This window comes from Chlorocebus sabaeus, chromosome 21 (assembly GCF_047675955.1).
Source record: "Chlorocebus sabaeus isolate Y175 chromosome 21, mChlSab1.0.hap1, whole genome shotgun sequence".
NCBI lineage: Eukaryota > Metazoa > Chordata > Mammalia > Primates > Cercopithecidae > Chlorocebus > Chlorocebus sabaeus.
In genome coordinates, this window is record NC_132924.1 from 103,271,714 (window position 1) to 103,283,542 (window position 11,829).

Here is an 11,829-nt window from a genome sequence, read left to right on the forward strand (position 1 = left end):
GTTGGAATGTTTCTGGGCATGTTGACATTACCCATTAGGCTGATGTTTGGGGCTGATTTTTAATCAAGGGGAACTTAAAATAGTGGTGTTTGCCCATGATGGTGATGCTCCTGCTCTGTCAATCCAGACCTTATAATTATAAAAGGATGAAGGGCGGGGTTTTTTATTTTTATTTTTTGGCTATTTCCTGCTGAGGGGAGCATGGAGAGTTTTTTGGTCTCGGATTGACTGTAGGAGTAATGCTATCTGTAGATGCTTTTGGGTAGTAGTCTGTGAGATAGGCATGATTCTGTCATTTCAATATCTTTGAAAAAGGTTGATTAGGCAGGGTAAGAACATTAGTCCTAGGCATATTATTAGGAGGGAGCCCAGGAATGGGATGGCCTGTGTTATGATTTTGTTTCCAAACCAATAATTTATTTGTTTGTTTTGCTGTTCTTTAGCTTTTTAGCCCTTTTTAAAAGTTTTTCAGCAGTGTTTCTTACTATGCCTGATTGGTTGAGATAGAAGCAACATTTCTCACCCAATGAGAGGCAGAGGCCCCCTTTTTCAGCTGTTATAAGATTTAATCCCCATTTATTTGGGAGGACTACTCCAGCTAAGGAGTCTAGTTGGTCTTAGGCTTTTATAAGGCTTTGGGCTATATTTTTAAAAGAACCCTGTAGTTCTGTTGAAAGAGTTTTTTAAAGTCTGCCTGCTCCCAATCCAAGTATAGAGGTTATACTTACAGGCCACCATCAAAGGAATGACGTGGATGGCCCTCTTTTTTAAAACCTATCGGACAGATGGAATGGGTAAAGTTTGATTAGGAGGAACTAGTTTAGTGGAGGGAGAAAGATAAACTAGGGCACAGGTTCCAGTTTAGTTGGTGGGGAGACAAAGACATGTGTTGGTGCCACACCAAAAGAACAAGCCTTCATTGTAAATACAGATGGAGATATGGAAAGAAAACAAGTGAATTAAAGATAGGGTACTGTTCCTTTCCTGTGGTTCATTACTCCAGGTAGACAAGGAGGAGGCCAGGGAGGCACCCACTATAGTAGAGATATAGGAAGAGTTATTTTTTACACAATATGCAGTTGGACGTTGCACCATTGATATACAACCATGGAAAAAGGTGAGCACCAGGGACAACACAAGTTGGGCCGGAGGCATTAGTTGAGGGAGAGGCTGTAAAATGAGCTGGTTGCAGAAATGCTCCATTTGCTTCTGGTGATCCTTGGTAGTCAACTTCATTAGTTTGATGGTCAGAGGGGTTTTTAATAATGATAGTGTGGTTGCATTGGTTAGGTGTTAAGGATCCTACAGGAAAATTTTCCTCAGAGGCTGAAAAGCAAAGTGAGGCTTGTAGTAAAAGGTGGGTGTGTTTAGTTATGGGCCCTTTAATGGGAGGGCCTTGGGGCTTGAGGTGTTGTAGGGAGTTGTAATAGGTTTGAAATAATTTGTTGGCCTGATTGGCCCTGGAATTGGGAAAATCGCTGACCAGGGTGTCAGCTCTTTTAAAAAAGGAAGCTCCTTTTTGGAGTTTATAAATTAGGTTATGTTTCCTGTTAAAAGGTCATGAAGGGGTGTAGGAAGGGCTGTGTAAGCTGAGGAAGACAGTGATAAGCACATTCAGAATTCCGGAGCAAAGGAACAGTTAGCTTGCAGCAAGAGGGATCGTGTAAGGTTTATAGAGAGTTCTAGTTTGAGAGCAGCGAGGAGTGGTTGTATTGGTGAGGTTGATGTGATTAGGGAATTTATATTGAAAGAAACGAGCAAAAAGAGAAGAAAGTTATTTGGGTAGGAGTAAAGTCCCGGAAAGTTCCTTGAAGCCATAGGTCCCACAACACAGTAAGGAGCTGATCAGGATGTAGAATGGGAATTTTGTAAGGGTACCACTGAAGGGCTGTAATGAGGTTGGTTAGGAAGCGATGAAAAGTTTGGGAGAGAAAGAGACGTAAGTGGCTTACGTGGATTTCTCTTCCTTTTTTTTTGGGATTCGGGTGAGGTGAAGGGAAGTGGGTCCTATGGAGACATAAGAAAAGGCTGAAGGGGTTTTAGACTTGGTTGTTTGGGTATGTGGTGAAGGGAAGTCTGTTTTCTTGAGAAAAGTATAATGAAACCAGTTGGGGAGTCCTTGGAGTTTTGCTGCTGTGGGTGTGGTAAGGATGATCTGGTAAGGTCCCTTCCATTTAGGTGTGAGGGGGGTAATTGGGGGTAGGACTGGGATCATTTACCAGAACCCAGTCTCCTGGCTATAGGAAGGGATTAGAGGAGTCGGTTACGGGTTGTGGCAGGCATTTGTCAGCATATTCCCAAATAAAATGGCGGATGGTATGTAGAAAAGGGGAAATGAGAGGGGTGGATAGAGGCGGGGCTTGACTCTGAGGTGGAACAAAAGGGGTGAGTGGTCTTTCGGACGTAAGTTTAAAGGGGCTGAGCATTGGAGGTTTAGGTGGGAGTGCCTGCATTTTTAGAAGGGCCAAAGGTAAAAGTGTAACCCAGTTTGTATGTGTTTGGAGTGAGTACTTGGTGAGGCTGTTTTTTAGAATGTTACTCATTTTTTTAACCTTTCCTGAAGATTGAGGTTGATAGGGAATGTGTAGCTTCCAGGTCATTAGCAGGGCTTGTGCAATTGTTTGAGTAATTTGATAAATGAATTCAGGGCTATTATCAGATTGGAAAGAAAGAGGCACCCCGAACCTGGGGATGATTTCTGTTATTAATTTGGAGGCAACAATAGAAATTCTATTGTTGGATGGAAAAAGCCTCCACCCATCCTGAAAAGGTATTAGCCGGAACTAAAAGAAACTGAGCCTTTCTTCCTGGGGCATATGGGTAAAATTAATTTGCGGTCTTGTCCTGAAAGGTGTCCCCTGGCTTGATGGTTTGGGAAAGAAGAGGTTTAGTGTTGGAATAGGGTGATGCTTTCTGGCAAATAGAGCATTGATGGGAAATGGCTTTTAACTGTTCCTTTATATCTGGGGTTATGTGTATATGAGAACTCATGAAATGTTGTAGAGGGGAATGGCTACTATGGAAAAGATTTTGAATGTCTCATAAAAGAGTTGTTTTTTTCAGGGTTAGGTGGGACTAATTTGTTTTGTATGAACCAGTATGGAGGTTTCAATTGTGCCCCTGGCATAACTAGTTGCTGTATTTGGTGTTTAGGATAAAAGGAGGGGATATGTTGTATGAGGGGAAATAGGTATTGGGGAATTCGATGATTGGTTGAGACGTGTTTTGCTCAATAGTCAGCCTCACGGTTCCCTAAAGAAATGTGGCTTTTATCTGATTGATGTCCTTTGCAATGGATAACTGCAACCTTTTCTGGAAGTAAAGCTGCCTGTAGATGATGGATTAGTTTTCCATTAATGATAGGAGTTCCCTCGGCCATGAGATAGCCCTGCTCTTTCCAAATTTGGGCATTGGAATGGATGATGTTATAGGCATATTTAGAATCGATGTATAAATTAACTTGTGTGTTTTTTGCTAGGGTTAGTGCTCTTATTAGAGCAACTAATTCTGTTTGTTTGGAGGATGTGCCCAAAGGCAAGGGGGCAGCCTCTACAACTCTTTTAGGTGGAGAGAGTGGGTATCATTATGTTATCCCTTAATGATGGCATATCCTGCTTGGAGGGAGGGTTTTTTGATGTGCTGCCATTTGTAAACTAATTTGGGGCTCCCTTTATGTGAGTGGAAGTAAGGTGGTGAAACATGGTGAGAGAACTTTTAATTAGATCAGAGCATGCGTGTTGGTTGGGGTTTAAAATTGGTGTTGAGGCTGGGCGTGGTGGCTCACGCCTGTAGTCCTCCCACTTTGGGAGGCTGAGGCGGGCGGATCACCTGAGGTCAGGAGTTTGAAACCAGCCTGGCCAACAAAGTGAAACTCCGTCTCTACTGAAGTACTTTAGCTGGGCGTTGTGGTGTGCGCCTGTAATCCCAGCTACTTGGAAGGCTGAGTCAGGAGAATCGCTTGAACCCAGGAGGCGGAGGTTGCATTCCAGCCTGGGCTAAAAGAGCAAAACTCTGTCTCAAAAAAAAAAAAAAGAAAAAGAAAAAGAAAAAATGAAGGTAAAAGAGTGGCGGGATTTGGGGGGTAGCATCTATGAAGAGAGAGAGAAGGTTGAAAGAGTATTGAATATAGGGCTTGCATGGGAGAGGATGAAATGGAGGTGAACGCCTTATGGCTGAGCATATCTTGTAGACTGTGAGAAGAAAATACCTGAAGGGATGTTTATCTGGGCTCAAGCAATCCTCCCTTGTCAGCTTCCCAAAGTGTTGAGATGACAGGCATGAGTCAGTGCACCTGGCCTATTGTACCTTTTGTATGTTCAGATTTGTTTAGACAGACAAATACTCACCATTGTGTTACAGCTGCCAACAGTGTTCAGTACAGTAACATGCCGTGCAGGCATAGGAGCAATAGGCTACGCCATATAGCCTACATGTGCAGGAGGCGATGCCATCTAGGTTTGTGTAAATACATTGCATGACGATGAAAACATACCTCCATTGTGAAGTGATGCATGTCTGTATAAACATGGCAGGTGCAACTCTGATCCCCCTTAAGGTCGTACCCTCCTTTTTTCTCTCTAAATTTGATAAGATAGGGTCTCACTCTCTGACCCAGTCTGGAGTGCAGTGGTGCAATCTTGGCTCACTGCAGCCTCAACTTCCCCAGACTCAGGTGATCCTCCCACTTCAGCCTCCTGAATAGCTGGTAGTACAGGCATACACCAACATGCCTAGCTAATTTTTTGTATTTTTTTTTGTAGAGAAAGGGTCTCACTATGTTGCCCAGGCTGATCTCAAATTCCTGGGCTCAAGCAGTCTGCCCGTCTCAGCCTCCCAAAGTGCTGGGATTACAGGTGTGAGCCACCGCGCCCTTCTTTCCCCTCTATTGCCTTTTCTATAATGGTGTCTCAACAGGGGATCCACCCTGAGAAACCCTGAAAACTCACTGCTGTTTCTGTCCTCTTCAACTCTCCACCCACTCTCCCCTCCAACTGGACTCATCCTCAACTGGCTTCGCTTCCGAACCCCTCTTTCAGGAAGATTCTCCATCCACCCCCGGGCCCTCCTCTGGACTCCATCTCAACAGTCTTGTCTCTGTTTCAGATGCCATCAGATGATGTTGGTGTTTGTGTTGCTAATTGCAGCAACAATCCATTAATAATTCATGGTTTCTTGATATTAGTGTTGCTAAGTGGGAACTCTTCAGACAACACACCTGGAGAGTTTCTCCATCCTCTGCCTAATTAGAACGGAGTGAGGGGCCAAAGACAGTTAAAATAGACTTGGTAGGTGCCCTCTGAGGACGTCCTCTCCAAAGATCTTTGGGGATCACCAGGGTCCTGGCCTTTGGGTCAAACACCAGCTTAAATAATGGCCTTGTCCTCCTGCATCATTCTTCTCTCTCCTCCGCAGCATAAACTTACAAAACTGGGAGATACTCATTGGATTCCTCCAACAGAAGAGAAGGAAGGCTCTCTAGAGGGCTGTCTAGGAGACATAAAATTTCCACCTTTTCTTTCTTTCTTTCTTTCTTTCTTCCTTTCTTTCTTTCTTTCTTTCTTTCTTTCTTTCTTTCTTTCTTTCTTTCTTTCTTTCTTTCTTTCTTTCTTTCTTTCTTTTTTTGAGACGGAGTTTCGCTCTTGTTGCCCAGGCTGGAGTGCAGTGGCGTGATCTCCACTCATCGCAACCGCCACCTCCAGGGTTCAAGTGATTCTCCTGCCTCAGCCTCCCGAGTCACTGGGATTATAGGCATGTGCCACCATGCCCAGCTAATTTTTGTATTTTTAGTAGAGATGGGGTTTCTCCAAGTTGGTCGGTCTGGTCTTGAACTTCCGACCTCAGGTCTCCCACCTCAGCCTCCCAAAGTGCTGGGATTACAGGCGTGAGCCACGGCGCCCCGCCAAAATGTCCACCTTTTCTAAGAGCCCATCTTCCATATTCTTTACAGGCCTTGTCTGTCCTTGTTTTTCAAAAAAAGCAAGCAATTTTTGTACAATAGCACTCTATCCAACGCCATAGGTTATGGTGTGTGCTACGTACACAGTCAACGTTTGTTTGCCCTTTCAAGTGCTGGACCTTTTCCTAGATGGCCATTTTAGAGGAAAATAATTCTAAAATAGATTTTACACTCTTCTGCCTTCTAAAACGGAGCATGGAGAAGAGATTTAAGCCCCTTTCTTCATGGTTAAGTAGACTTCTCCACCCCAGTTCATATATGCTAAAGGCCTACTCTGCCATCTTGGACTGCTTGGACCTTCTGCTAAATGGTCCTGGCCTGTTTTGCTTCTTTAATTCCAGTGTTTGCTTTGTAGAGTTTTATGTCTCCTTTCTCCTGCCAGACTGTCAGCAGTAGCTTGTATTGCTTCAGGCCAACAGCCTCTAGCAACCCTTTCCCCTCCTCTTCACTGATTCTGCTCCAGGAAGGGCTGGGAAACAAGTTCTTTGGGTTCATCTGACTCATGGATAAGGCAGTTCCATGTACTTTTTGTAGTTCGTAAGCATGGTGATTGGGTTTTCACGCTCATGTGTGACATATGCCTTCCTCCAATCTTGTTACAATGTTAGTGCATTACCCATCTGACATGGGGGAAGAAAGGGTGTTCGTGACAGCATTATCTATAGTCACAGAAGACATGTATAGGGGCCAAGGGAAAACTTCCCCTTTGCCTTCTGAAGGTTCATTGAAAAATCAACTGACCAAAGGCAGGTCGATAGGAGAAAAGGCATAAAAAATTTTATTTTAGTGTGCATGGCACAGGGGAATCACAAGACAATGATTACCCAATAACCCAATGGGGCACAGAAGCTTGTACACCCTTTTTCATACAGGAGGGAGGAGATGTATGGATTGGGGAGGTGGGAGGCAGACATTACAGGAAGGTGAGGGGTGGAGTTGCACAGGAACAAAGGTTGTCTTATTAAGCAGATAAAGTCCTCCAGGCAATCTCTTGGAGCTGCCCTCAGAAGAATAGATGAAGTCTGTCTGGGTGTGGTGATGATTCACAGTCTCATCTCTTCTAGTGTTTTATCTTTCTTGGTTATTTGATGAGACCTCTAGGGAGGCTGTTTAAGACAATTGCATTTCTTTTGGAAAGACACTTTCTCAGTCAGATGAGGAAATTTCCAAAGACCGAGACAGTCCCTCCCTGTGCTTGGTAGTGGGGCAGGTATGGGGAATAAGAAGTTAGAGGGACCTTGATTTGGAGGTGGCTTCTGAGGGCTCTCAGCATGTCAAAACATCAGTCTTTGGAGTATCACTTTCTGAGCCCCAACCCTTGTAAGTGTCTAAAATGTCTGTATAGAGAATGCAGGATAAATACCATTTGGTGCGTTCACACAATGCAGCACTACACAGTCCTTAAGCGAATGAGGTAGATCTATGTGCGCTAAAAGGGAATACTCACCAATTGTTAATTGAAAAATACAGTGTGCAGAACAGTGTTAATAGCGTGTTCCTTTTTTTTTTTAAAACAGTAGGTAGACTTTGAGCAGGGACCCAAATAAAGTGAAGTTTACAAACTTTGTCATTTTGACTGCTCGGCAGAAGCCTTTTTGCCTCCTTCCTGAATCTCAAATGTGTTCTCAAATACTTGGACTTGCCATATAAGTAACTTCTAGAAACTTCTGGTACTATTGCTTTTCATTCAGTATTTTCTCAAGGTAGAGAAAGGCTCCCTCCACACAGGGAGGGAGCATGGCGTCTCACTGGAAGCATCCCTAGAAAAATCACAAATGCTATTCAGGAATCACACAGCTCTCAGGAACCACAGAAAAGCCAAAAGACCCATATTTCCAGGTAACAGGCTTGTTTTATACTCACTGGTTGAGGAGAGCCTGGGCTTTATTATCAGATGGACTTGGGTTTAGATTGCAGCTCCGCCATTTTCCATCTGTATTTCCTTAGGTGAATTATCCATTCTGAGCTTGGATTGCCTCATCTGTAAAACAAGGACAATAAAACCTACTTCACTGAGTTTTTAAAGATTAGGAGATCATAAATATGCAGTGTCTCATATGATACCTGGCTCCTGATAGATGCTCAACAAATGGTAGCTGCTATTGACATTGATTTATTATTTAATGTCATCCAGGCCAGGCGTGGGATTCACACCTTTAATCCCAGCACCTTGGGAGGCTGAGGTGGGATGATCACTTGAGTCCAGGAGTTTGAGGCCAGCCTGGGCAACATAGTAAGACCCCATCTCTACAAATAGATAAATTTGTATCTATTTACATACACTATGCAGGCATAGTGGTATGTGCCTGCAGTCCCAGCTACTTGGGACACTGAGGTGGGAGGATCACTTGAGCCTAGGAGATCAAGGCTGCAATAAGCTGTGATTATGCCACTGCACTCCAGCCTGGGTGTCAGAGTGAGACCTTGTCTCAAAAAGAAACAAGAAAATAATTATCTATATTTTGCACTCTTAGGCAATTTCTGAGCTAGTAGAGTTTGGGAAGAAGCAGAAAAATGGGCCTCTTGCCTTTCATAAGACTTTTGGTGAAGGGAAGTCCCAAGGTCTGTGCTGCCTTCTCTGTATCCATTATCTTTTGTAATGTTAAAAAAAAAAAATCCTAAAACTTAGCAGCTTAAAACAATCAACATACTTTTTCTTACAGTTTCTGCAGGGCAGAAATTCAGTGGTTTGGCTAGATGGCTCTGGCTCAGGATCCTTCATGAGGCTGCAGTCAAGATGCCTTCCAGGGTCACAGTCAACCTAAGACTTGTGTATTAGTCCATTTTCACACTGCTGATAAAGACATACCTGGGACTGGGTAATTTATAAAGGAAAAGAGGTTTAATGAACTTGCAGTTCCACGTGGCTGGTGAGGCTTCACAATCATGGCAGAAGGCAAAAGGCATGTCTTACATGGCAGCAGGCAAACAGCAAATGAGAACCAAGCAAAAGGGGTTTCCCCTTATAAAACCATCAGATCTCATGAGACTTACTCACTACCACAAGAACTGTATGGGGGAACCACCCCCATGATTCAGTTATCTCCCACTGGGTCCCTCCCATAATGCATGAGAATTATGGGAGCTACAATTCAAGATGAGATTTGGGTGGGGACACAGCCAAACCATATCAGCTTGCATTTTTCATTCACTACTTCAGTTCCTCACTACCATGAACCTCTGTAGAGGCCTACTTGAATGTCCTTACAAAACCAAATGACAACTGGCTTATCCAGAGTGAGTAATCCAAGAGACAGCAAGGCAGAAGCCACAGTGTCTTTTATGACCTGGCCTTGAAAGTCACACGGCTTCATTTCTGCAGCATCCTGTCAGTTACACTGGTGAGGTCAGCCCTATTTAATGTAGGAGGGAGCTGCACAAAGACTTGACTTCTAGGATCCAAGTATCATTAGAGCTACCTTGGAGGAAGCCTGCTATACTCTCTCTCTCTAGAGATTGGTTTTGAGGGACCAACAGGACGGACACAGTAAGTTAGTAATAAGGCGGGAGTAAGGGTTTCAGATCTCTTGGTTTGAGACCAGCATGCACCTCAGGCCAATGCAGGATGGTCTGAGACATAGGGATCAGGCTGATGATTTGGACTGACGACTTAAGGATCAAACTCTGGATTCCTGAAGGAACCCCAGGCAGGCAGAGTTCTTGGCCCCTTCCCATCTAACCCAGGAGGGAACTGGGCTTCAAGAGTGTTTTGTCCTCCGACTTACAGATCCAGCTAGTGGGAGCAGCATCGACTGGGCGTATGATAATGGCATCAAATTTGCATTCACATTTGAGTTGAGAGATACCGGGACCTATGGCTTCCTCCTGCCAGCTAACCAGATCATCCCCACTGCGGAGGAGACCTGGCTGGGGCTGAAGACCATCATGGAGCATGTGCGGGACAACCTTTACTAGGCGACGGCCCCGCTCTGTCTACATTCATTTGTACCCACACGTGCACCCACTGAGGCCACTGTTAAAGGAGGCCATTCCTTCCCGTGTGAGTCAGAGCCCTCTGGGTTTGTAGAGCACACAGGCCTGCCCCTTTCCAGCCAGCTCCCTGGAGTCTTGTGTGCTGGCGGTGTCCCTGCAAGGAGTGGTTCTGCCAGCCTGCTCAATTTTGGTCCCGCTGTTTTTGATGAGCCTTTTGTCTGTCTCTCCTTCCACCCTGCTGGCTGGGCAGCTGCACTTAGCATCACCCCTTCCGGGGCGGCATGTCTCTCTCTACCTCATTTTTAGAACCAAAGAAAATCTGAGATGATTCTCTAGCCTCATCCACATCTAGCCAAGCCAATGACCTTGCTCTGGTGGCACTGTGGGAGACACTGCTTGTCTTCAGGTGGGTCTCAAAGATGACATAGAATTTCCTTTAATTTCTCTCAGTCTTCCTGGAAAATATTTTCCTTTGAGCAGCAAATCTCATAGGGGTATCAGTGAAGGTCTCTTCCCTCCCTCCTGTCTTTTCTTTTTTTTTTTTTTGAGACAGAGTTTTGCTCTTGTTGCCCAGGCTGGAGTGCAATGGCTTGATCTTGGTTCACCGCAACCTCTGCCTCCTGGGATCAAGCAATTCTCCTACCTCAGCCTCCCGAGTAGCTGGGATTACAGGCGCATGCTACCATGCCCGGTTAATTTTGTGTTTTTAGTAGAGACAGGATTTCTCCATGTTGGTCAGGCTGGTCTCAAACTCCCGACCTCAGGTGATCTGCCTGCCTCAGCCTCCCAAAGTGCTGGGATTACAGACATGAGCCGCCGCGCTGGGCCTCTCCCCTCCTTTTTTAGGCCTGAATACAAAGTAAAAGTTCACTTCCCTTCACTGCGCTGAGAATTTCTACGTACTACAGTTCTTACCCCTCTCCTCCCTTTATTATTCAGTGTGACCAGGATGGCGGGAGGGGATCTGTGTCACTGTAGGTACTGCTCACCCAGGAAGGCTGGGTGAAGTGACCATCTAAATTGCAGGATGGTGAGATTATCCCCATCTGTCCTAATGGGCTCACCTTCTCTTTGCCTTTTGAACTCACTTCAAAGATCTAGGCCTCATCTTACAGGTCCTAAATCACTCCTCCAGCCTGGACAATCTCACTGCCCTGGCACATTTCCGTTTGTGCTGTGGTGTATCCTGTGTTTCCTTGTCCTGGTTTGTGTGTCTGTGTGTGTCTGTCTGTTTTGTATCCTGGACCGCGAGTCCCTAAGTAGAGCAAGAATTCACCAACCAGCTGCCTCTTGTTTCATTTCACCTCAGCACATACCATCTGTCCTTTTGTTGTTGTTGTTTTGTTTTTGTTTTTTCACTTTTTCCAAACATTTCTGTAAACCTTAATCTCCTCCCTAGGATTTGTACAGCATCTGGTGTGTGCTTATAAGCCAATAAATATTCAATGTGAGTTTCATGATCATCTCCTATTCTTTGCCTTCACCTGAATAGAACCAAGCCATGGTTTTGAATATGCAACTCTTTATAATGTCAGAAGTCGACTTTAATCCCTGTCTGTATTGCATGACACGTAAGAAGTCCTCCTTCATCAGGCCAAGGGGCCTCCAGGGCAATGTTACCTTGGTGATTTCACTGTGGTCCTGGGTCTAGTTCTTAGCTTTTCAGCTCAAAAGCTTGATAGTCTCAGTGTCCATGTTGATTAAACTAGGGGATGCTGACTCACGCCTATAGACCTCAGATGAGGCAGATGATAAAATCAGAATGCGAATTTATTAATTTACATCATGGCATGTAACTGTTGAGTGGATTGGATCCTCACGTCGGCCTGAGCAGTACATTCTCTCCCTGTAGGCAAGATACATGGGAAGCCAAATTATAATCAGAAGGTTGCTTAGTGAGCGGGCGTCAGAGCAAGGAAAGTTAATTAAAGTCTATGATT

The 11,829-nt window shown here is 44.7% G+C and overlaps 1 protein-coding gene and 1 non-coding gene across 2 annotated transcripts in view; both read left to right on the forward strand.

Moving 5' to 3' along the window:
- Nucleotides 1-11,346, forward strand: part of CPA4 (carboxypeptidase A4) — a 31,177-nt gene extending 19,831 nt beyond the window's left edge. The window contains exon 11 of the mRNA XM_007982915.3: nucleotides 9,684-11,346. Within this exon, the coding sequence (XP_007981106.1) occupies nucleotides 9,684-9,871 (188 nt within the window). The 3' untranslated portion in view covers nucleotides 9,872-11,346. The remainder of the gene's footprint in view (nucleotides 1-9,683) is intronic.
- LOC119626348 (small nucleolar RNA U13) lies at nucleotides 6,479-6,582 on the forward strand. The gene has a single exon (XR_005242525.1). It is a non-coding gene; the product is annotated as a small nucleolar RNA U13 (small nucleolar RNA).
- Nucleotides 11,347-11,829: the final 483 nt, after the last annotated feature.